Source organism: Chamaea fasciata, unplaced genomic scaffold, assembly GCF_029207755.1.
Source record: "Chamaea fasciata isolate MVZ Bird 193981 ecotype frontalis unplaced genomic scaffold, bChaFas1.0.hap1 SCAF_16, whole genome shotgun sequence".
NCBI classification, from domain to species: Eukaryota; Metazoa; Chordata; class Aves; order Passeriformes; family Sylviidae; genus Chamaea; species Chamaea fasciata.
The window spans coordinates 10,206,596-10,231,628 of NW_027094101.1; the positions used below are offsets into that span (position 1 = coordinate 10,206,596).

At 58.0% G+C, this 25,033-nt stretch overlaps 1 protein-coding gene across 2 annotated transcripts in view; it reads left to right on the forward strand.

Annotated features, from left to right (window-relative positions):
• The first annotated feature begins 2,915 nt into the window (after positions 1–2,915).
• Positions 2,916–25,033, forward strand: part of PRKCB (protein kinase C beta) — a 91,482-nt gene continuing 69,364 nt past the window's right edge. For both annotated transcript variants that reach the window (XM_066198241.1, XM_066198240.1), the window contains exons 1-2: positions 2,916–3,184; positions 3,420–3,451. In XM_066198241.1, coding sequence (XP_066054338.1) covers positions 3,012–3,184; positions 3,420–3,451 — 205 coding nt within the window. In that variant the 5' untranslated portion in view covers positions 2,916–3,011. The remainder of the gene's footprint in view (positions 3,185–3,419; positions 3,452–25,033) is intronic.

Below are 25,033 nucleotides of genomic sequence, written 5' to 3' on the forward strand. Positions count from 1 at the left end.
ATCACGTCCCCAGGGCCGGCTGCCCTGCTCCCGCCGGCTGCTGTGCGCAGGGGCTGCCCCCAGCCCCACCGAGCCGCCGGTGGAGGGAGCCGGGCTTTGACAGCTCCACGGAGATCCAGGGAGTGCCAGGGACTGCAGACACCACTTCCCACAGCCTCCTCTACAGAAGGAACCGATGGAGGGGAAAAAACAGCCTGGGAGCCCACACTTTGATGGGAACAGGAATGAGCAGGGCTGATTTCCCCTCTGCTCCATCACCGTGCTCCCCTGAGCACGGGGGTTGTTTGTGTGTGTCAGTCCCCCCGCACACCTGGGGGGCTGCACTCGCATTAATAAATGAAACAGTTTCCTCAGAGGAAGGAGCTGCTGGGATGTTCATCCCGACGTTTCAACGTTCTGGGGGGGGGGGATCTGCATCCTGGGCTTTTGTGACAACTGACACGGCCATGAAGATCCTGCCTTTAATATGACGTGGCTCAGAGTGCGTTAAATAATGAAGAAAAGTAAAATAAGGTAGAGTTATGTAAACTAAGGAAAGAAGAAAGCAATCCCCTGAGAGCAAGGACTGTACCTGGCTTTTGTACTTTTGTACCATGGCCCAGCAGTGACAAAAGTTTGAGCGTGATTATCATGATTATCAACACTTGCGGGGGGAAATTAAAGCCATATTCTCTGCATTCCACATGCAGCAGTTATGAGGGCTGTCCTCAGAAAATGGGAACACACAGTAAAAAAACAACAAGGCAGAAAGAGGCAAAACCCAGAGTTCACAGTTAAAAGGAGCAGAATTCAGCCTGGTGAGGCTCCACGTGCGGTGCAGCAGCGCTGAGGGGAACACCCCACTCCCCTTGGGCAGTGCAGGGGGAAGGAATCAGAACCTGTTATTATTCCCATTATTGCTGGGTTCCTTTCCGGGCAGGAGGAGTTATTTCTGCTCCACACATCCCTGTGTGAGCCCGCAGTGAGTGGGGCTCCTGGGGCAGGGGGGACCCCGTGGTGTGGCCCACACACACCCCAGGGACGTTCCCTCATCCCCTCCTGGCACGGCACAGCACGAGCAGGGGTGGCTGCAACTTAATTCTTCTTAGCAGGAAAATCAGGCGGTGCTGAGAGATGGAAGGAGCCTGCTGCTGCTGGGAGGGTGACATCAGCAGGACAGGTCAGCCCCGTTTTATTGCTGCAATGAACCTTTTAAAGCAGCTGCATAATAACAGCCCTGGGCCTATTTCGGGAAAGTCTCCTGGGTGTTTAATTCCATGGAGTGAGCGGGGCTTTCTTCAGAGAAAGAGCATGTAGGATGGAGGGCTGGATCACAGTTGAGCAGGGATGGTCTCGGGTCTCAAAAGGGGATGGATCACGTGGATGCAGATCCAGAATTAAATCCCAGAAATGAGAATTTAGAAAGACTCGTTCGTGGGAAACATGGTTACGTTTCACTTGAAGTTGTCTCATGTTTTGGTTTGAATTCTCATCTCCTCAGCACCCAGACCAGGACGATGCAGCACCGGGCGGGCCCGGGGAGACCTGGATGTCAGAGGAGGAGCTGATGGATCTGATTTTCAGTGGCTGTGAGTGCTGTCAGGGAGCGAGATCAGTGCTGGATGTGGTTGGAAAACTCCCCTGTGCCAGCCAGCAGAGGTGTCTGCAGTGGGTCGCTGAAAGAAGGTCATTATTCCAACTGCAAATTCAAAACATCATTCCCAGAGGACACTGGCCTGGTGTTTGTGCCCCTGTGCCTGTGTGTGAGCCCTGGGCTGCTCCTGCTCCCCCAGTGCCCCCCCAGTGCCCAGCCTGGCACAGCTACAGTGCTGAGCTCCTGCCTGCAGCCCCTCTGCCCTTGGCTCGTGTTGTGCAGAAAATCAGGGTAGGAATAAAATCTTCTGGCCTGAGCAGTGGGAGGTCTGGGACCCCGAGGAGCCAGTGCTGTCACTGCCAGTCCTGCAGCAGGCATGGGGCAGTGCAGGTGTCCCCATGGCTGCCACCAACACTTCCAGACCTCCCTCCTACTGAGTGCTGCTCCTTCTCCCACCGCCGGCTCGGGCAGAGGCACAGGGTGATGTCCTCGCCTTGGTGACCCTGTCCACAGCCACGCCTCACGCGGGCCACCAGCCGGGGTTGTCCCTGCCCTGGGGTCTGTTCCTGCCCCGAGGTCTGTCCCTGCCGTGCCCGGGGTCTGTCCCTGCCCGCTCCCAGTGTCCATCCCTGGCCATTCCCAGTGTCTATCTCTGCCCATTCCTGGTGTCCCCAGTGTCTATCCCTGCTCATTCCCGGTGTCCATCCCTGCCCACTCTCGGGGTCCATCCCTGCCCGCTCCTGGGGTCCATCCCTGCCCATGGGCAATGTCCATCCCTGCCCTTTCCCGGTGTTCCCGGTGTCTACCTCTGCCCATTCCCAGTGTCCCCGGTGTCCATCCCTGCCCATCCCCGGTGTCCATCCCTGGACATTCCTGGTGTCCCCGGTGTCTATCCCTGCCCATTCCCGGTGTCCATCCCTGCCCGCTCCCGGGGTCCATCCCGACCCGCTCCCGGGGTCCATCCCTGCCCGCTCCCGGGGTCCATCCCTGCCCATGGCTGATGTCCATCCCTGCCCTTTCCCGGTGTTCCCGGTGTCTATCTCTGCCCATTCCCGGTGTCCCCGGTGTCCATCCCTGCCCGTTCCCGGTGTCCCCGGTGTCCATCCCCGCAGGATGCAGATGCTCTATGCAAATGAAGGGCCGGGGCCCATGCAAACAAATATGCAAATCAGGGGAGGGCGTGGCCGTGCCGAGGCGCGCGTGGGGCGGGGCTTGCGGAGCCGCGAAGCGCCGGGGGCGTGGCCGGCGATGCAGATGAGGGCGGGGCGGCACCGTATGTAAATGAGGGGGCGTGGCCCGGCGGGCGGTGTCGGAGCCTCCCGCCAGCTGCGGGCAGCGGCCCCGAGCGCGGCCCCGGCAGCGCAGCCGGAGCAGCGGCAGCCCCGGCGGAGCAGCGGCACCGGAGCGGGCCGGGCCGGGCCCGCAGCCCCCGCACAGCATGGCCGAGCCGCCGGCGGCAGCGCCGGCCCCCGAGGGCGAGGAGGGCCCGGTGCGCTTCGCCCGCAAGGGCGCCCTGCGGCAGAAGAACGTGCACGAGGTGAAGAACCACAAGTTCACGGCGCGGTTCTTCAAGCAGCCCACCTTCTGCAGCCACTGCACCGACTTCATCTGGTGAGCCTTTCCCCCGCGACCGCCGCAGCCGCCCCGGGACACCGGCTCGGCGGGACATCCCTCCCTGTGCCCGCCCGGCCCGCCGGGGCTCGTCCTCGCCATCCTCCGGGCCCTCCTGTCCTCCCGTCCCGGCTCCCCTCATCCCCCGCATCCCATCCCGCTCCCCCCGGTGCCCGCTGCCCTCCGGGCGGGCTCTGTGCGGGGCCGGTGTCTCACTCCGCCTCTCTCTCCGCAGGGGCTTCGGCAAGCAGGGCTTCCAGTGTCAAGGTGAGTGTGGCGCTGCCGGGGGGGCTGAGGGGACCCGCGCTCCGTGTCCGCCCCCCGGCACCGGCCCCGCATCTCCCTGCGGGCAGCATCCCCCGGCCCCGAGCATCCCCGCCGCACTGGGAAGCAGCTTAGTCATTTTTTTAATCAACCCAGCAACTAGTCGGTGCCTTTAAGCCGGTCGGGTCTCGTTAACGGAGATAAGCGCCCAGGACTTGGGCTAAATCCCCCGAAAAAAGGCCGAGGGGAGTTTGTTTTTAATGGACTTAACGCCAAAACATGTGTTTGGGTGGCGAACGGGCTGGGCGAGGGCAGCTCCGCGGCTGGAACTGCGCAGCCGGCGAGGACTTGAATGGCTTAGTTGTGTTGCTGGGGGAAAAAAAAAAAAAAAAAACAAACCCAACAAACCGAGGCTTTATAACAAAATATGTTGCGGTAGCCGGGTTACTATGACCATAATTCTTTGTTCTGATGATGCTGGGATTCTGGAGGGGCTCTTCAGGGATTTGGGATGCCCCCTCGGGAAATTGGGCTGAATTAGCCAGGCGTTCTCTGTTGTAGCCAGCCCAGCTGGGGGCTGCTCCTGCTCTCAGCCCTCCCTGTCCTGCGACTCCCACCTGTGTGGGGTTCAAACGGGGCTGGTGCTCGCAGCTGCTGGCATGGAGATGTTGCTTTTGTGAATATTTGGGACAGAGTTTAATTTTGGTGGGTGGCTGCCTCCCAAGCTGAGGTATCTGGCATGAAAACAAACCCGCTTTCGAGCTCTGAAAGGCTCCTCTTTGCAGCTGTCCTTGGGTTTTGGAGTGGCACACTGCTGTGAGGTGCTGGGGGGGGCTCCTGTAGGGGGGCTCTGCCTCGGGAGCATCCCTGCAGCTGCCTGTACCAGCAGTGTGAGGTTAATTCAATTTAAACCATGCTGCTACTCATCCTTAATGCTTGCCACGTGTGTTTAACCTTAAAATACCAGAAGAATCTCCTTGCCACCTCCCAAACCTCAGCCTGAAGGCCTGGACAGGTGTTGGCAAGCAGAGGAAAGTGGATGAGGAGACTAAAACGTGTCCTAGGGCTTTTTCTCAAGGTCACAGCTTCCCTTGGCACCTGAGCTTTCACACATGGGCAGTTCAGTCACGTTACTGACAGGAATTTCGTGCACCTTGGATCTCTGCTTTGGGTGTTCCCAGGCTTCCCTGGCTGTGAATTCCCTGTTTTCCTCTCAGTGATGGTGTATTTGTGCAAACACAGTGTCCATGAGATCAGAGGGTGCTTGTGGAGCAGGTGGGGACCAGACTCTGGCCCGGCAGGGTTTGCCTGTGTGACTTCTGCAGCCCTGCTCAGCCCTACCCAGAGCATCCAGTGTCGGGTGACTGGCTCCTCTCCAAGCCTGTTCCAGCTGTCAGGAGCTGTTATCCAAACCTGTAACCTGCTCTTGCTCCAAGGTTTATCCTTGGGTGTTTTGGGGCAGTGTTAAATCAGCCCTCAGCGCAAGGGCAGCGGGTGGGCTCAGGAGTGGCCTCAGCATCATTGAGCATCACAGCCCTGGCTGGTGGGGCAGGAGCCCCAGAGAGCTGCAGTGCCACCAGCAGCACTGCCCAGGGACACCCCCAGGGCTGTGTGGCTGCTCAGTGACATCCCTTTGTGCCTTGAGAAAGCCCTTTCCGGGTCACGCTGGTGTTACAGGCGTGAATGGGCCACAGGGAATATTCACTGTGCAACAGGGAATTCTGCCGACTGAGCTCTGCAGACCAGCCCAGGCTTTTACTCTCCTAAAATCAGCGATCTGTAGGTGTTCCCAGGGCCCACCTGTGAGGTGCTGGGGTGCCCAGGTGAAGGTGCTCCCGGGGGTGAGGCAGCTCTGGGGCGATGCCCATCACGAGCAGCTGTGCCCTGGGCGGAGCACACGCCGTGTCTCCCTGCAGGGTGAATTCTCTCCCTTCCAGCTGGGGAAGTCAGCACAGAGATCTCCTCCACTGCCTAGGGGCTGGTCCTGCTGGGGAGCAGAACTGGGGGTGCCAGGGCTGCTTCAACTGTGCCAGGGGAGCTCCTGCTGGGCACCACCAGCTTTGGGTTCATGCCCCGCAGGTTGTGCTGCAGCTGCTGTTGAATTCGGCAAACACTGGCAGAAAATCCCAGGGTTGGCTTTTGTTTGAGGGGTTCTCCAGCCCCACGGGGCTGGCAGGAAGCTCTGGAGCGAGGGTCTGACCTCTCCCTTTACTGACCACAGCTTCAATTCCACTTTAACAACTTCCCCGGGTGTTTGATCCCGTCGTGCTGTGGGATGGCTGGAAATGCAGCTGGGGCAGCTCTCAGCTGTTCCTACTGCTGTGCTCGCTTTAAGTAGGTTTTCACCTGTGCCCTGATTTTCTTTCTAGGGCATTTGCAATAATTAGCTTGTTAATTAGCTCATTACTTGTGACTTTTGGCAGGAAGTTAGCAGAAACTGACTCTTTGTAGCTTGAAATACTAATGGATACCACAAAATGCCACTTAATTGCCTGCTAATCTGCTTCTTATCCTCGCACACGATCTCCTCCTTATCCTCGTGTGCATCTGAAGACTTCCTGGGCCAACGTCTCTCTCGCGAGCCAGAAAGTGTCTGGGTGTGGGCAGGAGGTCTGTGCACAGCCGCTCCAGGAGCAGCGCTGGTCCTGGCAGGTTAACAAAAAGAAATCAATATCTTGTGGGTGTTGGAAGCTGAAGGATGTGCCTGGAGCTGCCAGGAGGATGAGCTCTTCCCCAGGGAGGCTCTCAGCCCGTGGTACAGAGGGGTTATCTGGCCCTGCTGCAGCTGGGAGCTGAAGAAACTTCTGAGGAACAGAGTGAAAAGGGGAGTGTGTGTGTGCTCCCCTTCCCGGGCTGGGGGTTCATCCAGGCAGCTCCAACACCAGGGATGTGTGAGGAGGGAGGGAGGGAGCAGCCCCTCGGTGTCTGCAGGCTGGGGAAGGAACAAGTGGCCAAGTCGTGGTTCTCCCGACGTGGGAAGTGCTGCAGGATGGTAAAGGAAAGGGAATTTGGTTTGAAAGCTTTGGAGAGTGAAGTTCTCGGTCGCCTTCTGGGAACTGGCAGCTTTCTCTTTCCTTTTCGTGTTTCCCCCGCCTTGGCACCCTCGGGGGCCATTTCTCCTCTTGCCCAGGCAGCTCTTGGTCCCTTTGTGTGTCAGGGTGCCGGGGGGGACGTGTCCCCAGGAGCTGGCTTTGCTCAGCCTGGACTCGCTGGGGCTGCCCTGGGCTGGGGGCCTGGGCAGAGGTGAGGAGCAGTGGGACATGATTCACACTTGGGAGCAAAAAATAACCTGCATCTGTCACTGCTTTCACGTGTACAGTGTAGAAAAGATCTTGGAAAGGAGAATCTTGATTCTTCTTGAAGAGAAAGGGGAAAAAAAAAATAAGCATCTTTTGGTAATGGGTGCTTGGATCTCATGCAGGAACTTTTCTGGGGAGAATGTTTACTTCTTGTCCCTGCTTATGACTCAGTGAGCAAAGCAACTCTTCAGATTAGATCTCCTTCCAAACTTTATACCACACAGAATTCCTCCCTGCAGGTTTTTCCTCCCCCCTGTCCTCCAAGGCCGGTGCTCTCGTCCTGTTTTGTGTTTTCACGAGTCAACATCTTAGAGCAGAACTGAGCGGCTGGGAAATGTCACCCGGGCCTTACCTCTCAAGCAAGTATTTCTCTCTAGTTCGGTGCCTTCACAAGCCACCCTTCCTCCCCCCAGACGGAAGTGAAACCCATCACACTTCGCTCTCCCCTGCAGCTCGAGCCACTCTGCGGGCTGGGCTCGGCCCCGCTCCTATTGACTCTATTAAACAACTAACAAACAAAAGCAAAACAAACTCCAATCATTCCGACTCGCCTCAAACCCAGTAATTTCGTGTCAACACATTACGCGCACTGGAGCAATGTTAGTGTTCAAATAGACTAATTAAAAATGTTACTGCAATTACTTTTGCAACACAAACGATGCTAATTATATAACGCCGCAGGAATCGGAGGCGCGATTTCGGAGGGGGTTTTTGTGCGGCCGGCGGGGGTGAGGCGGTCCCGGAGCCGTGTCCCCGAGGCGGCCCCGGAGCCGTGTCCCCGGGGCGGCAGGGCAGTGCTGCACGCCAGTCACGGGCACTAAAGGGAAGTGGCTCTGCTCCTCTGCACAGACGGGCTGTGCTCCTGCACGGCCCGCTGCGCACAGCGCTGACAGGAGGTGGGAGCTGTGTGCCCTTCGGCGCGGTCCTTCCCAGGCTGGGCTTAACGCTGCAACCTGAGCTGGCCTCGCTAAACCCGCCCTGCCCTGCGCTGCCTACCTGCGGCTCAGGGGAGCGCCTGGGGAGGGAGGGGGGTTTGGGAGGCAGGTGTTTAGGAGAGGGAGGGGTATTTAGGAGGGAGAGATTTTAGGAGGGAAGTGTTTAGGAGAGAGGTATTTAGGAGGCAGTGGTATTTAGGACGGAGGTGTTTAGGAGGGAGAGGTATTTTGGAGGTAGAGGTTTTTAGGAGGGAGAGGAGTGTTTAGGAGGGAGAAGTATTTAGGAGGGACAGGTATTTCGGAGGAAGGGGTGTTTAGGAGGGACAGGTATTTAGGAGGCAGATGTTTAGGAGGCAGGTGTGCCGTGTAGCCCCCATGGCAGTGCCGGGGCCGTGGGGCTGGGCAGGGACAGCTCCATCCCTGCGGCCCCGCTGCTGTCCCCGTGCAGCGCTCAAGGGCTCGGCCCAGGCTCGCAGTGGAAGTGGTTTCTCTTTCCCTCCCCCCTGCAGCTGCAGGGTGGATTTTTCTTCCTTATCTCCGGAGATAGCTGTCATCCTAAAACGATCTCGGGCCCGGTACCGAGGTGGTCTGTTTCCTTCCCGGGGTACCCTTGCTGCCTGGTGCCAGCCATGGGATGCCGGCTGGGAGGTTTGGAGCTGGCCCGTGGGTGCCTTGGGGTGGCAGGAGGGTTTGCAGCACCTTGTCTGGTTCCTGTTGGCTCTGCCGCCACCGCAGAGGTTAAACCACCCCGGTCCCGAGCCTCTGCCATGATTGTTCTCCAGCTATTGAGTCTTCCTGGGGAATTTAATGCCTGGGCTGTCTCTAAGGAGACTCCTCAGCAAACAGTGCAGCGTTTCTGCACGCCTGCTCGCTCATACACATATGATCCCACAGATTCCTGCAGCACACGGGCCCTGGCGGGGCGTGTGGGGCACCTGCACTGGTGCCGAGGTGTGGGTGGGCACTCACCTGCCTCGGCACCGGCAGAAAATCCTGTGAAACGGGGCAAGACCTTGAGGGTTTGGTGTCTGCTGTGGAACAGGAGGTGGGGTTGAATGTGCTCTCAAAACTTGGTGTGAATTCTGTTATCTGCTGGGGTTTCTGCAGGAACTGGAGGGAGGGGAGTTGCGCAAGCCCTCGCAGTGGCTGCTGCCCTCCCTCCTTCCCAGCCAGCACAGCTCCTCCTCCTCCTCCTCCTGCAGCTCAACAGGCAAAAACCTGAGGAGGCTGGAGAGGCTCCTCGGTGCCATCCAGGCCCCCGTTGGATCTATCAGCAAACAAGTGGCAGGATCACTGTGACTGAGGAATTAATTCTGGCTGTGGCCGTCATTCAGGGAGGGCAGGGCTGCCTGGAGCACGTTGTTTTAGGGGTGTGATCACGGGGGAAGTGCTCTCCCCTGAACTGAAGCTGTGTGGTAACCAGAGGGGAGGTTTGCCGCCCTGGCTGCGATGGGATTATGCCCAGGTTTGCGTGTCTGGGTGGCTTTTCCTGCAGCAGGCAGCTGTGAGAGTAGTGGTGCTGCATGGGGCCACAGCTGCCAGAGCCCACCCTGGGCTGGTGGCCTCTGTGTGCCCGTGGTTCTGCTCAGCCCCCAGGGCAGCAGAGGGTGCTGAAGAGGGCTGGTGAGTTAATCCTCCGGTGTGGCCTCATGAGTCAGTGCTCTGAGTCCACAAATGGGAGGCACTTAGACAAGGGTGAGTAAGGAGCTCCCTGCAGGGGAAGGGGAGCCACAGGTGCTTGGGCAGCGTGTTCCTCGTGCTCTGTGAGGCTGCCAAAAAGGAGCTCTTTTGGAAAAGGCAATAACACAGCCTCAGGATACCTCCATGCAGGGATTCTGGTTGCAGCCTTGGGCTTCCAGCACCATTCTGGGGTTGCCCCGTGTCCCACAGCTGGGTGAGGGCAGGGGACAGAACTCCAGGGCCCCTCCAGACCTTTCAGGTAGTGCTGTAGGAGATAAAGCCTGGCCAAGGGCTTGAGCATCCCCTGCAATGGCTGTGTCCCACACTCGGAGATTCAGCAGAAACCACAGGTCCTGTTCTCCTTGGAGTGGGGCCCTGCAGGGGCTCCCTGGGGTGACAAATCCCCCACACCTGATGCTGAACAGAGATGTGGGGCTGGGGCATCTGGGCCTGAGGGTGAGGGAGACAAGGGCTGTCCCCTGGGGTTCCCTTTCCTCAGGGAAAGGACAGCTGTGGGCTGCTGCTCCCCAGCTCTGAGCCCATCCCTCCATCCCACTGGTCTAGGCTGGTGTTGGTGGCTCTGTGCCATGGCCAGGAGTCCCTGGGGGCAGAGAGGTGACACAGACACCAGGGGTGTAAAACCACACAGCGCCTGCCTTAGCTTTGCAGACAGTGACAGAATGGAGGAAGGTGAAAATCTCTCCGGAGCCCTTCAGCCCCATCAGGGCTGGTGTCAGGGGCCCTGGCTGGCCCTGTCCTGCAGGAGCAGCACCAGGAAGTCAGTTTTTCCACAAGAGCCACAGAAGGGATGGGGGGACAGGAAGGCAGCTCAGTGGTGGTTGGTAGCAGCCCAGTTCTGTGTTCAGCAGAAGCAATTCCCAGAAGTAGCTGTGCTGCTGTAGCCCTTCCTGGGAAGGGAGGGCAGCGTTCCAAACCACAGGCTGCTCCTGCTGGAGCACTCAGGGCCGTGCAGGGCAGGCTGGCTTCATCCAGGTGGTTGAGATCCCATGGAGAAGCTGTGGGGCCTCTCCCAGGGAATGCTCTGCTCCCTCCCTGTGCCTCATCCCAAGGAGCTGAGGGCTGTGGGGGGAAATGGCTTTGACTGTGGTGAGGGACTGCAGCTCTAGGGGGGTGGAGCTGTGTCCTGGAGCTCCTTCTGTCAGCACCCCGAAGGTGTCTCTGCTCTGGAGAGGGTGCCAAGGCTCGCCTGGGCCAGCCAAAGGGGTGGCTCTGGCCCAAGGGCTTCCCCCTGTGTGCAGGTGGCTTCTCTGGCTCTGCTGTGCTCAGTTCTGGGCTCTTGGGGCCACATTGATGCAGGCTCTGAGGGGTTGATCCATCCTGGTTTTAGACCGGCCTCCACTGGAAAAAATGGAACGAATTAAAATGTTCTCCCCGTGAGGAGACACCTGAACTCTGTGTCATTAATAACTTAACAGCAACACTTGCCTTTCTCCTGTTGAGGGTGACTCCTACTCATGGGTGGAGAGCCGGCTGAGCCCTCCCAGGGCCCCTCGTGGAGCCCTGGCCACCCTTCCCACAGCTGAGGCTCCTGTGAAGGGAAATGTCCTTCATGAGATGTGACAGCTCTGCTCCCGCAGCGTCGTGGGGCAGATGGAGCTCTGCTCCTGCTGCTCCTCCCTGCCAGCTGCCAGGCTCTGCTGGCCACTGGCCCTGGCCACGTCCTGCTCTGCAGCACAGGATGGCCCCTGAGTGTCCCAAACAGGGACAAGGCTTGGTGTCACCTCCTGTGAGCCCTTCCCTTCCCTTCCCTTCCCTTCCCTTCCCTTCCCTTCCCTTCCCTTCCCTTCCCTTCCCTTCCCTTCCCTTCCCTTCCCTTCCCTTCCCTTCCCTTCCCTTCCCTTCCCTTCCCTTCCCTTCCCTTCCCTTCCCTTCCCTTCCCTTCCCTTCCCTTCCCTTCCCTTCCCTTCCCTTCCCTTCCCTTCCCTTCCCTTCCCTTCCCTTCCCTTTCCCACTGCCCTGGCTCTGCTCAGGCCATTTGCATTTGAGAGATTTTGTGCTGCCTCCCTCAGCTGTTCACAGCCATCCTGCTCTTCCCATCATATGGAAAACAAATTCCAATGCAGCCTGACACTAGAATCAGTTCAGGTTTGGGGTAGGTGACCTCCTTAGCCTCTGGCTGTCAGGATTTAACTCCTGTGCCGAGAGCAGGAGCTGTCCTGCCCCAGCTGATGGGCCCTGACTGCCGAGTGCTCGGTGCTTGTGAGCTACATCTTGTCAATTTAAATAATTTGCTTCCATATTTGGTCTTGCTTTTGTGCCAGATTTATACATCTTGTTTAAATCTGACAAGCAGAATATACTTGCTGCTAATCCGAGCTGGACAAGGCAATGCCTGCCAAAAAATCCAATATTAATAAGCTCCAGTACATGGAAGTTACTGGATTTGCAAACTTGAGGCTTGTTATGGCACAGCTCCCTGAAAACTGGCTTTTTTGCATCTACTTAAATCTGGGTTTTTCCAAAGAGCCAGTCTGTGAGCTTCCCTCTTTGGGTGGGAGCTCCCTCCCCAGCTCAGTCTCTGGAACAAGGGAAGCTTTCCAGCTCCAGACAGGAGATGAATTGCTTGTTTTTTGGGGTGTGGTTGGGCAAGTGGGGGATAAGTGGTGTCTGTGCAGGGATATCCTGGAGCAGGAGCCCCGGGCTCAGGTGGCTCTGTGCTCAGTCAGGGCTCGTGTGTGAGGATGTGGAGCTGCTGGAGAGAGCCCAGAGGAGTCCGGAGCTGCTCCCTCTGCTCTGCAGCCAGGCTGGGAGAGCTGGGGGTGCTCACCTGGAGAGGAGAAGCTCCAGGGAGAGCTCAGAGCCCCTGCCAGGGCCTGAAGGGGCTCCAGGAGAGCTGGAGAGGGACTGGGGACAAGGCTTGGAGGGTCAGGACACAGGGAATGGCTTCCCACTGCCAGGGGGCAGGGATGGATGGGATTTGGGGCAGGAATTGTTTCCTGCCGGGGTGGGCAGGCCCTGGCACAGGGTGCCCAGAGCAGCTGTGGCTGCCCCTGGATCCCTGGCAGTGCCCAAGGCCAGGTGGACAGGGCTTGGAGCAGCCTGGGATGGTGGGAGGTGTCCCTGCCCATGGCAGGGGTTGGAACAAGATGGACTTCAAGGTCCCTTCCAACCCAAACCGTTCCAGGATTCTCTGTTTCTATGTTTAAAATCCTCAGTCTCTTGTGGTTCTGCTCTCGTCTTCCTACATTTGATATTTAGTCAGCAGCAGGGAAGCTAAAAAAGATTCAGATGTCTAAATCTCAGCCTTCAGCTGTTCTTCCTCTTCCTCACGCTGTGCTGCCAGCGAGTTCCAGCTGATCCTGCTGGTGGATTCCTCCCTATCTTTTGTTGCCATGTGAAAGGATGCAACAGGAATAGCTTCACCTTCGGGGGGAACGGTTAAACACCTTCGTTCTGATGGTCTGAACAGAGAGCACAGGCACACTGAATAGCTGACACTCGGAGCACATGAACAAATGCATTTTCATGATTTCCAATTATAGCAGAAGAATGAGAAAGTGAGGTGGTGAAGAGGAGGGAAAGTCGTCCTGGCTCCCCTGAGCGGCTTCCTGCAGCCGCGGTGACATCACATCGCGATGGAGTCAGGATTGTTTTATAATATCACCCGGGAGCCGGAGTGAGGGGGAAGTGGCCCATGAATTTCATTTGCATCACTGAGTGGATTAGCTCCTGACGCAGTGCAAAGTCATTATTTACAGCGTCTCCAGCTCCGGAGCCCTTCCCGCACGGCGCTGCTGGGGAGAGGCTGATTCAGAGCCGGGAGCGGCCCCGGCACCACCGGCACGGCCGGGAGGCCACGGGGATGGAGCCTGGCAGGGAGAACGGGCCTGCCCGGAGAGCCTGAGCCGTGTGTGGCTTCGGCTCTTCTCCCTTCGCATTCGTTACACTGGAACACCTCACTTGAGCTTGGCTTAGGAGAAATCCCTGGTGCCGCTCCAGAGCCTGGCTTTAACCGAGAGCCGCCGGGAGGGGGAGGCTGCCCAGGGGACAGGAGCGCTGTGTCCCTCTCCCGGGGACAGGTGCACTGTCCCCACCGTGCAGGAGGTGTGCCGAGGTATGCCATGCCGTGCTGCCAGGGACAGCGCTGGAGCCCCTCTGGCCTCAGCTGTCGCCCAGGATCAGTCACTGTCACCCAGAAGATTTCTGCACAGCTGGAAACAATCCCCCAAATGTTTGTTTATAGCTCTCCGTGCCCCGATGCCGTTCGTGCTGTGGAGGTGCCTTTGCTGGGTGCTGATGAGGGAGATGTGGGACGGAGTGTGTTTGTTTTTGTTCTCTGCCCCAGCTTCTGTATGGGCTCCTTGGGCAACCAGCCTTGATCGGGGAGGGATCAACAGCTCCATGTTCACTTGGTTTCTGAAGAGTTGGATGGAATAACTTGGTTTTTTGGGGGGTCTGATGGGAGGCAAGTGCCCTTTCATGCAACACCTGTAACTGCTGGGGGTTGTGAGGATGGCAGAGCTGCCAGGAGGGCCAGCCCTGTGTGCAGGGGCAGAAAGGCTGAGCAGGACCTGGGTGTCTCCTCCCCAGCCTGCCAGGGGAGATTTCTGCCCCAGGAATGGCTCTAAACCTGGACTAATTCACATTTGTGTGATGGTGCATCTAAGGACCGTCCCCAATAACTCAGCCCATTAATTTCCAAATTTGTCTTGCTTGCTGGTCTTTGATGGAGAGGAGCCTCAGGGCTGGAATCTTCTGGAAGGGAGCGCTGTGGGTCTGTAACCGTGGGGGTGAACTCTGAACCCATCCCCTGGTGAGGAGCAGCGGGGACAGGGGCAGGGACCAGCCCTGGGCAGGGAGGGCACAGCCAGGGCGGTGACAAGGGCACAGCTGCTGGCCTGGTGCCTCCCAGGGCTTCTGAGGTGGAAAAAGTCTCACTTACTGGGTCATTTAGAGACCGAATCTGGGGTTCTGGCAGGAGGAAAGGCTTTAATTAGCTGCTGCTCAGTAGGGCTGCTATTAGATCTTCAGAGCAAGATGCTGCCGGACTGGAAAAAATGCAGCAATAGCTCATTTGCTCAGGAAGCCATGATGGTGATTTGCATTTTGGTCAGGTGCTGAACCCTTGGAGAGAATTTTTCTAAAATAACTTCAAACTGTAGCTCAGACTGCTTCCCTCTGTGCAGCTGGGTGAATGTCTGTGGTGGTCCCAAAGGCTCTGGGTGTGAATCCCTTTGTTTGCAGCACTCAGCCCTGTGGGAGGGAGGGAGGGAGGACTGTGGACATGTCCTGTCAGCGAATGCTGCATGACAAATGGCTTTTGTCTCTCCACCTTGGAGCAGAATTCAATTCTCCCTCATTATACACGTAAAAGGATTTTTCTGCTCTGCCAGCAGCCCCTCTGCTGACCTGAATACCCAGGAGATGTGTGCTGGGGTGGGAAGCTGTGTCGTGCACCTCCTGAACCTCGGCTCCGCTGCTGCTGGAGGAGAAGGTGTTTTGAAATGCGTTCTGAACACTCGGAGATGTGTTTTGGACACTCTTTTTGTTTCTCCTGTGTTGTCAGCTTGCACAAGTGCAGAATGAGAACCAACCCAGACCCCTGGGCTGGCTCCTGCTCCAGCCTGTCCTCAGAGCCGTCACAGGCTGGTGTTTGGGTGGCTCTGTCACCAGGGCTGCTCTTGGGCCACGTCTCAGTGCTGTGCCGCAGCAGGGCCCTCACAGGCTGTCCTGCCCCCCTGGGTACAGAGAACCTGGCCTGGCTCTCCCTGGGAGCAGCTCCTGGCCCTGCCTGGCTCCTGCTCCTCGTTGTGACAGGATTGTTTTGCTTTCGTCTTTGGCTTTGCTGCCAATGGCTGCTGCTCCTTTCCCAAATGAGAGCTGGAAATTCCCAGCTCTTTTGGCCTCTGTGCCAAAGGCAAAGCCCCTGTGCTTTCACCTGGCCGCAGTTTGGCCCAGCGACTTATGAGGGAAGAGGCTGATTTATGTTTTAGGTAGTTTTGGCTGTTTCCCCAGGGTGGTGTGGGTGGGAAAAGTGGGATAACGGGGGTGACATAATGCACTGGGACAGGCCCCAGAGAGCAGGGAGGATCCCTGGATCCTGTGGTGCCTGCTGGGATGGGGACAGGAGCCACAGCACAGCATCCCTGGCCAGCAGCAAATCCCGGTGCTGCCGATGGTCCCCAGGGCTGTGGGGTTCCCTCCAAAACCACCTCCCCTTTTCTGGGCTCTGTAAATTTGGAATAAACTTAATTTCTCTGCTGTTACTATTAACTGAGTCCGAGAGGATGAAAATAAATGCCTGTTGGGAAGGGCAGGCTGACTCACTTTCTCATTCTCCTGTAAATTTCCATTTAAGTTTCAGTTTAAGCTCAGGTATGAGGGGAGTGAAAGCCGGTAATTTGTGACAAAAACTTCTATTTTAACTCGCAGCAGAAGAACTCCCTTTTTAATTGCAGAAATTATAAGGCTGGGGCTCTTTTAGAGGAATGCTGCCTGCAGTGGGTGCCTGCTGGCTGCTGTGGGTGCCTCGCTGCAGGGCCACCCGAGGGAACATCCCCCTGGGACTGCACACCCCACCCAGGGTGGGAGGGTCCCCTGGACCCTGCTCTGGTTTGCTCTCACTGTGGGTGGTGTGGCTGGTTGGCGTTGGATGTTGTGCGATGGTCCTGGCAGAGGCACAACAGCCAGTCCTCCCTGCAGCCAAGACTCGGTGGCTTTATGGTGTCCCCCATCACCTGTCCCACCCACAGGCTGGGGTTTGCAGCCTCCTCCATCATTCTCCATCATTTGGAGCCATTTGCTGGACCCCTTCCTGCTCTGTGGGGTCTGGAGGCAGCAAATCTTCCCTACTGTGGGTGAGAGGCTGCCCTGCCTCCCCCAGCACAGGGGCCTTTCCTTGCTTCAGGGCCTGGTCACTTATCTTATTCCTGGATCAGGTGCCTCGGGCTCTGCAGCAAGTCCTTCCCTTCCCACTCCTGTCTCGGCTGTAAATTTACTTCCACTGTGTCAGAGCGAAACAAGAAAACTTCTTTAAAAAGCAGGAGGAAAGTCATGTGAGGAGCGGTGTTGTGTCAGCACTTACAGAGGGTTCACAGCAACGTGGCCCATCTGGTGCCTTCTGAAAGGGGAAGCAAAGGGCTCCCAGCCCCTTGCCCCGTGCTGGGGCACTCAGGGAAACCCTGGGACTGGGCTGGGAGGGACCCCAAAGCCCGTCCAGTGCCACCCCTGCCATGGCCAGGGACACCTCCCACTGTCCCAGGCTGTTCCAAGCCCCATCCAGCCTGGCCTTGGACACTCCCAGGGATCCAGGGGCAGCCCCAGCTCTCTTGGAACCCCTTCAGGGACAGGAAGGTGATCCAAGTCCAACATCCCCTGGGGGTAGGAGCCGCATCCCCTCCCCGGCAGGCTGTGCCCTAAATTAGAGCAGCAAGATGCTGCAATGGGTCCATATGGAGACTCCTAAAATAATAGCTGTCAGTTCCCTGGTGACTTGCACGGGGTGCTAAAGCTCTTGGCTTTGGCAATGACGATTTAGGAGACAGGAATGCTGGTGGGCTGGAGCCAGACCGGAGGTGCCAGTGGCTTGGCCCCACCTGTGTTGGGATGGGCACGCTCATGGCCATCATCTCCTGCTGCTGGAACATCCCACGGGTTTTGGGGGAGTTGTTACCACCCATCCATTTATCACAAGGCTAAAGCTGGACTTGCAGGAGAGCTGGGGTCAGGCACTTTGGTGTTAGACACACAATTCCTGGGGCAGGCGTGTGACCGTGGTGTGCGTATGGAGGTGCTGCCAGGGACGTGCTGGGAATGCTGGAGCTGTGGGATCTGCTGGTGCTCCAGCAGCAGAGGTGTCTGTGTGGATGCTGCCGCTCACGTTCCAGTCCCCCTTTACTGGCCTTTCCTTTTGATGTCCTTTCCCCGTAATGAGCCGGGGCTGATGGACATCTAATGACGAGCTGGTTTCTCATCTTCCTCCGCTGCGGGGACTGTCGGGCTCCTCTAATTGCTCTGCAGTGGCCGTGGGAGGTGCTGCCTGTCAGGACAGCTGTTCCTTTGATCGGCCTATTGCACATTCAGGTATTGTCCTACTCAGGTTTTATTGTGCTGTCCGGGCCCTGCCAAGCCATCACACTGAAACGAGCGCCTTAATTGCCAGGGCTCGTGGCTCAGCATCACCTTGTGGCTCCAGCATCTCCCGAGCTGGGAGTGGGAGCTGTGCTGCTCCCCTGGCACAGCCAGCTGGGAGCTCTGCTGCTGCTGCTGCTGCAGGAGCGATGCTGGTGCCCAGGGAGGCTGAACAAACCGTGCTGAAACAGCTGGGAAAAGCGATGATTTGTGAGGTCCTGCAGAAAATCCTCCTTTTCCTGTGCTGCTGGAGCTGCTGGGGTGTGCAGTGCCCCTTCCCTCCGAGGCAGAGCTGCTGGGGGAGATGAGCAGCAGGGGAGTGACCAGGGCAGCCCTTGGAGACACCTGGATCTGATGGAGTTGGACACAGAAATCCACATTTGTACCCAGTGGTGGCGAGTTGTGGCAGGAGCCTTTGGCTCTGCAGGGCCCAGCTGGAGCTCCCGAGTGACGCCAGGGGCTGTCCCTGCTGTGTCCCCTGCCGAGGAGCAGAGCTCTGCCGTGCTCTCAGGTAACAGCCCGGGAGCTGCTCTCGGAGGGGAAGGATGGACAGGATAATTGCCCTGCTCCCTGTGCAGCTGCCTGATGAGGATGCTGCTCATCTCCTGCAGAGCCCTGGGGAGCTGGGCAGGAGGGGGCACATCCTGGCAGGGCAGTTCTGGTGGCCTCGGTGCCTTCCTGGGGCACTTGGTGGGGCTTTCTGTGCCAGACCCAGGTTTTGTAAGCAGGGCTGTAACACGGAAACTGTGCAGTAACTTCCTGTGACTTTCACTGGCAGAGGAATGAAAATTAAGCTCTTAAAAAGGCTTAAATGAAGAATCAAAGGGTGCATTTCAGGTCTTCGTGTAATGTGTGAGAAAGGGTCAGGTTTTTTTAAAGTTTATTTTCATCTCCATGCCTGGTGGGGAAGCCTGCTCTGCCAGGGCCTGGGGGAGGTGACATCCAGCCTCCCTGGTGTCACCAGACCCAGATAGAAACTTCCCCTGCCTGGTTTAGCTCCCTGTTGTGGAGTGCCCAGCCTCCCCCCAGGGATGGTGCTCACAGCAGGCTGGGTGTGAGCCTGTGCTGCTTTCACAGGGTACTGCAGGCTCCCTCCTGGCACGGCTGGATGGAGCTCTGGGCAGCCTGGGGTGGTGGAAGGTGTCCCTGCCCATGGCAGGGGGTGGCACGGGATGGTCTCACAGGTCCTTTCCAACCCAAACCCTGGTGTGATGCTGCGGTTCCTGGGGCTCAGCCTGCTCCCGTTTCCCTGGGGGCTGAAGGCAGCTGTGGGGGGCTGTGTGCAGGCTGTGGGGTGAACCCAGGCACTGAGAGGTTACCTGAGATGGGACAGCCCAGGCACAGAATCCTCCTCGTCCCCAGCAGCTCCTTGGTGTGGGCTCTGTGAAGGGGCTGGGGGTCAGCCAAGCCCGGGGGGATGTGGGGGAGGCACAGGGGGGCTCTGTCCGTGCTGCACAGCCTTCCCATGCCCTGTACACCATGGAAAACACCAGCCAGGCACCTCTGGAGGCCTCAGACTCCGAATTCCCTCGCAGACGTCCCCGGGAGCAGGCGGAGCTCCCCGGCGCGGTGTCCCGATGTCAGCTCCCTGTCACCGTGCCACCGCAGCCGGGGCTCGCCGCCTTCCCCCATTGCCGCCGTGTCTGCCGGCGGTGTCAGCCTCTGCTCTGCCTGACATGTAGTGATTTCTCTCTCTGTGAAGGTTTCTGAGCAGGCTAAATTGAGGAAGGGGAGGATCGCTTACAGACACGGCACTGGCTTGCCTCTATTTTGAGGGAGTATTTTGAGGTTTGACTCAACTGTAGCAGCTTCTCCGCAGGGAGGGCTGGATTGATAGTCAGGAGTGGTAGCAGGTCAGGTAGGCTATTTTTGGCAGGGCTGTTTAATTGTCTGCTGTGATTCTCGCAGGGCTGGTGGCTGGATGGCTCCTTCTCTGCTGTCAGAGTTGGTTAGCGTGAGGCAGCTCCGCTCACACGCCGATATTAAATAATAAACCCACGAGAGGGGCTTGGCTCTGCTGTGTCGGACTTGGCTGGGAGGGTGGCAGGGGACAAGGTGCTCAGCACCTCGTTGAAGTGCTTTAATGCCACAGACTGCTCCAGAATTGCAGTAAATCTTCTTCCTCCCCCACTACAGGGGGTCTGTCAGTGGGCTGGAGGCACCGTGCCCACCCAGGAACTGCCCACAGCCGGGCTCTGCTGCCCTCCCTGCCCGCTGCACACACACAGGGTTTGGTTTCAGGCTCATTTTCCATCTCGGCTGCAGGAAGGACACGCTCTCAGCAGCAGAGAGGGTTTGACTAAATGCTTTTCAGTCACGTCAGCCAGTGGGTAAAATGTTTTTGCTCTGCCGAGCTCCAGAGCAGGTGGGTTTGGGGTCTGAGGTGGGCTCTGAGGCTTTTCCAGCCCCAGGGGTTCTGTGTTCGTGGTGAGGGCTCTCCCTGTTGTATTTGTCTGGTGGAGGATGGCCAGCTGTGTTCCAGCTGTGCCCATGGGATGCCCACAATCCCTGACACCAACACCTCTCCTCTTGCAGCTTCCCAGGCCCGTCCCTGTGGGTGTCACCCTGCAAATGATGGCCCAGAGTCTCTTGGCACAGCATTTCCAGAACACCAGCAGCAGCAGCCAGTGCCAGGGAAGTGTTCAGGTCCTGCCCAGTCCCTGGGTGTTGCTCAGACCTGGTTTTGCTTTTGGATCTGTGGAGTGCTGAGGACTCAGGTCCCTGTTTGACCTTGGGGTTTTTCAGTCTTGGTCGGGAAATTCCACCCTTACCCCTGAAAAAGAGAAGGGGAGGGTCAGTCCAGGATAAGGGCAGGGAAGGCTTTGCCTGACCTGCTCCTCCTGCCTGGCCTGGAGCTGAGTGCCAGCTTTAGTCTCAGCTGTTTCACTCGCTGGCTGCAGTCACCAGCGTGTCCCACCACCCCGTGGTGAGCTGGTGATGCCTTCAGGTGTTCCCCGTGACCTCTGCCGGCATCAGGCTGGAGAAAAGCCCTAAAGCCCCCCTGTGTGTGGTGAGGAGCACGGCCTTGACCTGTGTGTGATGAAGGGACTCACTCTCTGTGCCCTGTGCTGCAGGAGGTGGGACCAAAGCCCAGGGCTCGTGTCCTGCACCCACTGCTGCCACTGCCTCTGCCTGGGGTCTGGCCTTTGGTGGAACGTGCTGGCTTGAATGAGGAGTTTTAATTTGTTTCATTCTTAGGCTGTCTTTGCTGTGCTGACTCACTTCCAGCTCTCCGATAACTTCAACACATGACTTCATGTCCAGGCAGAGGAGCAGGGATCCAAAGGAGGGAAGGTGGCAGTGCCTGGGCGTGGGGCAGCCTGTGCTGGGGGCTTGCTCTGGGGGGAAGCCAAAGGAACTCTGAGGTCAGGCTGCATGCAGAGCACCAGCCCCACCAAGGGCTGGCTGGGAGGCGCAGGAGATGCAGCTTTCTCCAGGTTTTCCTGCAGCAGTGCTGCTCAGGTGGCAGGTCTGTGGTGCTGTGGGGCCGTGGGAGAGCAGGAAGGGGCAGCAGCAGAGCAGTGCCAGGCACTGTGCCCCCAGAAGTCCCCGAGTGTGCCTCCGAGCCTTGTTTGTGGTGTCACTTCCCCAAAGCTATTTCTGACACCAGGAGGTTCTCGCTGCTCAGCCTGAACTTGTCTTGTTTCGTGTCTGGTGGGGCTGAAACGCCAATTCCGTAATGTGACAGCGAGTCCTGTGCAGGGCCCTGCTCCTCCTCGCTCCAGGGAGGTTTTGGGGCATGACCAGTGGCTGTGCCAGGGGTCACCCACCTCCTGCACCCTCAGGAAGCCTCTGGCTGTCACCTGGTGGTGCCCAAAGGACGGGCCCCTCCCGGATGGGGTTGGCTGGAGGGTCTGGCTGTGCTGGTGTTTGTGGGGGTCTCTGCAGCGCCGTGGAGGGAGGCTGTGAGTGGGCAGGCTGCAAGGGGGAGCAGCTCCTCGCTGTTCCTCCTAATTGCTCTCCCACTTCTGTACCCGAGTGAGCGGGGAGCTGCCTGGAGCTGTGTCCCTGGGGACGCTGCCTGGTTCTGTCATCCCCAGCAGCTGCACCCTCCCCACAGTGGGGCCCTTTCAAAGGAATCCTTCTCTGTTTTGACTCGGTCCGTCTTCCCCTTGACGTGAGAATGATCCACCTGCCTCTTGATGTGGTGGAGGATGCAGGGGCTGTGGTAAGAGCTCCTGGGCGGGGGCGAGGGCTCCTGGGACGGTTCCCATGGGTGCTGCAGAGCCACGGGGAGGTGTGGGAGCAGGGCTCCATCCCCAGCCTTTGCCTGAAGAATTCCTTGCTCCAGACTTGTTACTAGAAGCTGATAATAAAATTTGTAGGAGGTTTATTTTTTTTTTCTTTTTTTTTTCTTTTTTTTCTGATGGAAAGCATGGGGGAGTGCAGGAGGAGCTCCCCTGGTGTGCTCAGCGTGGTCTGGGATTGTGTGAAGCCTGAGGCCAGGCTTTGGGGTGGGTGCCTGGATCTCATGGAGGTGCAGGGATTGAAGCTGTGTGTGAAGCCAGCGGGCCCTGCTGGTGCTGAGGCTGCTCAGAGGCCAGACATGGACAGGGTGAGCTGTTCCCTGGAGGCTGTGCCAACCTGACTGTGGTGTTCCTGCAGGCTGGGTCAGTGCTTTCCAAACCAGCAGCACTGACCTGCCTGGAGCTCAGGACCACTGCTGCTTCTCCCCTGCCCCGTGGCTGGGCTGGCACTTCCCTGCTTCTGTAGGAGCCTGGAGTCCAGGATCTGCTGCAGCCGCTCCTCACAGGCTTGAGGGGCCCTGTTGGCAGCTGAGGGTGGATGCTGAGGTGTTGTTCTCCCCAGGGCTCAGCAGAGCTGTGTTCCTGTCCCTTTGCTGTCAGATGTGCTCAATGACAAGAACTTTGGGTCTCTCTCAAGGAGCTCTATTCACGGTTGTGTGGAAAGTGTTTGCACGGAGCAGGAGAGCTGGGGGAGGAAAGCTTCAAACTCATGGAATGGTTTGGCTTAAAGAACATCCAGTGCCACCCCTGCCATGGCAGGGACAGCTTCCACTGTCCCAGGCTGCTCCCAGCCCTGTCCAGCCTGGCCTGGGACACTTCCAGGGCATCCACCCTCACAGGGAATAATTGAAAAGGAGCTTTTTCTGCTCTGGAATTACTCAGCAAATTTCTCCTGGAAGTTGACTTCAGGCTGATTCTGCTGAAGATTGATTGTTGGGGGGGTTTTTTTTTGGTGTTTTTTCTGGTTGTTGTATTTGTAGAAATGATGATGTCTAAGCACTGTCTTACCAGCTGGTCAGGAATTCACTGCAGAGTTGATAATCTCCAAAGGAAATATTCCTAGAGCAGTAAGTCCCAATTTGTGTGTGCCCACCTGGATGCTTCTTCCCTGGAGGCGATTTCTGTCTCAGTGCTGGTGAAACACCTTCTCCTCCCTGCAGATGCCACTGGCCCTTCTGTTCTGAGCCGTCAGAGCACATCCTCACACACCAGCTGCTCTGGGCACTGGAATTCCTGCAAGACCAGGATGTGCCTGATGTTGGCGACTGCTACATGGCCAGGCAGGGATGGAACAAGGGGGAGCAGCTTCAGACTGAGAGGGAAAGCTTGGGTTAGATATGGGGGACAAATCCTTCCCTGTGAGGGTGGGCAGGCCCTGGCACAGGGTGCCCAGAGCAGCTGTGGCTGCTCCATCCCTGGAATTGTCCCAGGCCAGGCTGGACAGGGCTTGGAGCAGCCTGGGACAGTGCAAGGTGTCCCTGCCATGGCAGGGCTGGCGCTGGATGGGCTTTAAGCTCCCTCCCAACCCAAACCACTCTGGGATTTGGTGATTTGTGCTGCCCCAGGCTGGCTGTGCTGGTGGCACCCCGGGGTTCCCCCCGTGTTCCTGGGGCTGGGCTGTGCTCAGCATCCCCAGCCCACGGCGTTCCCCTCCCAGCACGCCAGCGCGGGGCTGCTGTTGCCACGGGAACGGGCGCGCTGGAGTTGGAAACCTCCTTTGATTCCTGCTCCCTGCTACTTAACACGCCCAGATGGATCTGAAGTCACAAACACAATAGTTTTTGGGGTGGTGCAGGGAGTTCAAGGATCTTTCCCTAATGAAGGAGCTGCCTGAACTCTCAAGGGGTTGAATGAGATTTTCCCCTCAGTACCCACTCAAAAGCCCACTTTGCCAGCTCGGGGTGTGTGGGGCTGCTCGTTCTGCCACCTGCGGGGATAATTAAGACCTTTCAGGTTGCCATAGAGAGTATTTTGCCTTCTAATATTGCATCAATTTATATTTGGGATATTTTTCTATGAAATTGCCGGTGCAGAGGCTGCTGTCTTTGTCAGGTGCACCAGTGGCAGGTACAGAAGGGGAGGCCTTAACCAGCCTGTAATTTGCAGCATGGAGGAGACACTCAGTATTTCTGTACCTTTGGTTTTTCTACCAAATACCATCCAGAATGTTCCTTCCTCGCTGGAGGGACGTCAGCAGCCTGCTGGAGGAGTGATGGGATCTTATGTAGGCCAGATCCTGGACTTGGAGCGAGCAGCTCCAGAGGAATTGTTCTGCAGTCACGTTAGCCCAGCTGAAATTGATCCTGGTGAGCTTGGCCCTCTTGAACGGACACTGCAGAGTCACAGCAACACCACGAGATTTTTGTGTCTGCTCCTGGGAGCTTGCTCACCCTCTCTGGCTCCTGAAAACCCTTTCCTGCTTTCCGAACCCCCATGGCTGTGGTTTGTTTAGGTGGGGATGGGCACCAGGTGGGTGCTGGGCCCCAGCTCCAGCCCTTCCTGCGCTCCCCAGGGCCCCACCACTCCCTCCTGCTCCTTTGGGGACCTGCAAGGCTGAGAAGAGCAGCAAAAAGCTTTTGTGTTGGGTTAGAACTTCACAGCAAGGAGCTGCTCTGCAGCGGGATGTGGATGTTCCCCAGGATGGGAACTGGGACAGCAGGCAGAGCTGGGGCTGGCAGGGAGCAGAGCCTGTGGGTCTGCAAACACTCACCCTGCAGAGGGAAAGGCTGGGCCAGCAGCCCGGCCCTGCTCCAGTCATGCCCTGCTCGCTCGGGGCATTTCAGCTCACGCTGCAGCCTGTGTGCTGGGGGAGGCTGCCAGGAGGGGTCATGGCACGGGAGGGGCTGCGGGTCGGTGTGAGAACCCAGAGAGCTGCTGAGGGTGCCAAGAGCTGCTCCCTGAGCACAGGCAAAGCCTGGAGCAGTGTCCTTGTCCCTGCAGCTCAGGGAGTGGGGACAGGGCAGCTCCAGCAGCTCACAGAGCAGGGACAGAGCAGCTCCAGCATCACGGAGAGGGGACAGGGCAGCTCCAGCAGCTCACAGAGAGGGGACAGGGCAGCTCCAGCATCACAGAGCAGGGACAGAGCCGCTCCAGCACCCGGGGCTGCAGCTCTCAGCTCTCGCTCCCTGCCCAGGGCTGCGGAAGGAGCTGTAATTCCATTAAACAGCTGAATATGCTGGGGTCAGCCTTTGCCGTACAAAATAACACGATAATGAAAGAGAGTGCCAAGGTAATTGTTATGGATGGCCCCCAGGCTGGCAGAGAGCTGACGCAGGTGGGTGTCACCCCGGGCCATGGCCCGGCAGCACTGCCTGGGCAGGGTGGGAGAGGAGG